At 38.2% G+C, this 1818-nt stretch overlaps 1 protein-coding gene across 1 annotated transcript; it reads right to left on the bottom strand.

Annotated features, from left to right (window-relative positions):
- Positions 1-301: 301 nt before the first annotated feature.
- On the bottom strand, positions 302-1814 carry LOC111380575 (photosystem I reaction center subunit XI, chloroplastic-like). The gene is made up of 2 exons (XM_023004178.1): positions 1650-1814; positions 302-887 (listed from the first exon to the last, which is right to left on the bottom strand). The coding sequence occupies exons 1-2, from the start codon at positions 1812-1814 to the stop codon at positions 396-398; spliced, it is 657 nt and encodes a 218-aa protein (XP_022859946.1). The 3' UTR covers positions 302-395.
- Between the last annotated feature and the right edge of the window lie 4 nt (positions 1815-1818).

Here is a 1818-nt window from a genome sequence, read left to right on the forward strand (position 1 = left end):
GGTTTGGAATGGGTAATGGGTGGTGTAATCCGGCCCTGTTCTCCCTCCATCTGCCCCTTCGCTATTATTTAATTCTAAACATTTAGGATACATTTGGTATGTTGTATTAGATTAAACTTGTACAGTTGACGAGATCTTAGTTTCCTTTTTCTTAATATTGTTCACTACTGTTTGATGCATTTTATTGAATTTCTTTCACTTTTCTTTTTGGATTTGATGCTTTATTTCATTGTTTTCGAGCAATTTTTCTTTTCATAATTTTGTATTATGATCTACTTGTTTCTATTTAATCATTATGATCTCCTTCAAATTTATAACGTTCTTGAAATGATATTAACTTTGTTTTTCAATTGTACAATCAGAATAATTACACATCAAAAGGGAATTAAATTCCTCTATTTAAAGTAGTAAGGGAGGTCAAGAACATAGAGGAGAAAATAAGCCCAAGTGACACCAGAAATCCCACCAAAGAAGAATCCTCCAGTGAATTTGGCCCAACCCTCTGCAGTTTGTAGTTGATCAGGTTCCTTTTTCCTGCCAGTCAAGGTCAATGAAGGTGCAGTTGATGGCTCACCCTCTTTGAATGATGAAATCCCATAAATTGTTAAGCAAAGACTAAGGATCACAACAAGGCCTGCTGCTGCTAGAGAACCAGCTCCACCAGCATAAGGTGTGTTCCGGAGGGGGCCGGTTTTCACGAACGGGCCGACGAGGAGGAAGCCATGGGCAAGGCCGACCTCGATTCCACGGAGAAGTGGGTTGACTGCTGTCCGGTAGGCTGGGAGGTTGGAGAGGTACCAAGCAATCAATGGGCTTGATGTCACAGGGGTCTCAAGGCTTCCAATGAATGGATCGCCATTGATGGGTTCAATCACTTGGTAAGTAGGCTGTGTCAAGGTGAAAGAAGATCAAATTCCAATTGCTGCTAAGATTAGCACAATATAATCTGTGCATAGAGGACCAGACACTCTCGATTACCAAAGATGCTAATGAATAACCACTCATACAATTATGATACCTATCACATCAACTAGCCCTTCATTTATCTATTTATCTGCCCGGGTAAGGAGATCTTGAAATCATAGTATATCTCTAGGACATGTAAGCTTTGTGCATGATAGGTAAAGCTTAAATTTTTTCGAGTATTCGTGAGTTGTGAGTCCTAAAAAATCTAAGATAATGAGAGGGTAGAAAATTGTGGATCATGTGAAATATATAGATAAAAAGTATGTTAAACCAGATTAAATTGCCAAAGATGCATTCAAACTGCAATATTTAAAAGAAATTAGGCAAATCCCCTAAAAGATCTCAGCAGGAATTTGACACTCACAATTCACTAATTCAAATAAGACCTACATCTCCTTCATTAACAGTTTAAACTTCTATATAAGGTGCTTCAATATGGTATGTTAGCCATTTGTGAAATTTTTGCACTTTGAAGACTAATGCTCTGTTCGTCTAAAATTATTAGTAATTCTTTAGAAGGGATAGTATTTTGTCCCACAAATGTAGCGATAAAAAATGGGAAATAGTGACTTTCTAGGAAACGTGAGCAGATGCTAAATTTAAATATGCAAATATGTATAATCCCATATCTAGCGGTTTATATTTCTAGACGAGATTGATCAATCGAGAAGTAATTCCTTTACCTTCTCAGACTGGACGGCTTTGATGGTGAAGCAAGAGTTTCTCCGGGAAGGCAGAACTCTGAGTGGAGCTCCAGAAATACCCTTTGGAGTAACCAGTCCTCTAGTCAAGGAAGAAGCAAAATTGCTCTTGAGCTGACTAGCCATGGTTGAAGCAGCAGTAGCCATATTT

The sequence above is a fragment of the Olea europaea genome, unplaced genomic scaffold (assembly GCF_002742605.1).
Source record: "Olea europaea var. sylvestris unplaced genomic scaffold, O_europaea_v1 scaffold21694, whole genome shotgun sequence".
In the NCBI taxonomy this organism is placed as follows: Eukaryota; Viridiplantae; Streptophyta; class Magnoliopsida; order Lamiales; family Oleaceae; genus Olea; species Olea europaea.

Bases quoted from the DNA above. Each gene is read 5' to 3' on its own strand.
- LOC111380575 (XM_023004178.1), bottom strand. From the start codon at position 1,814: ATGGCTACTGCTGCTTCAACCATGGCTAGTCAGCTCAAGAGCAATTTT. The intron at 888-1,649 runs GTAAAGGAATTA...ACCTTGACACAG, and splicing joins AAGCCGTCCAGTCTGAGAAG to CCTACTTACCAAGTGATTGA.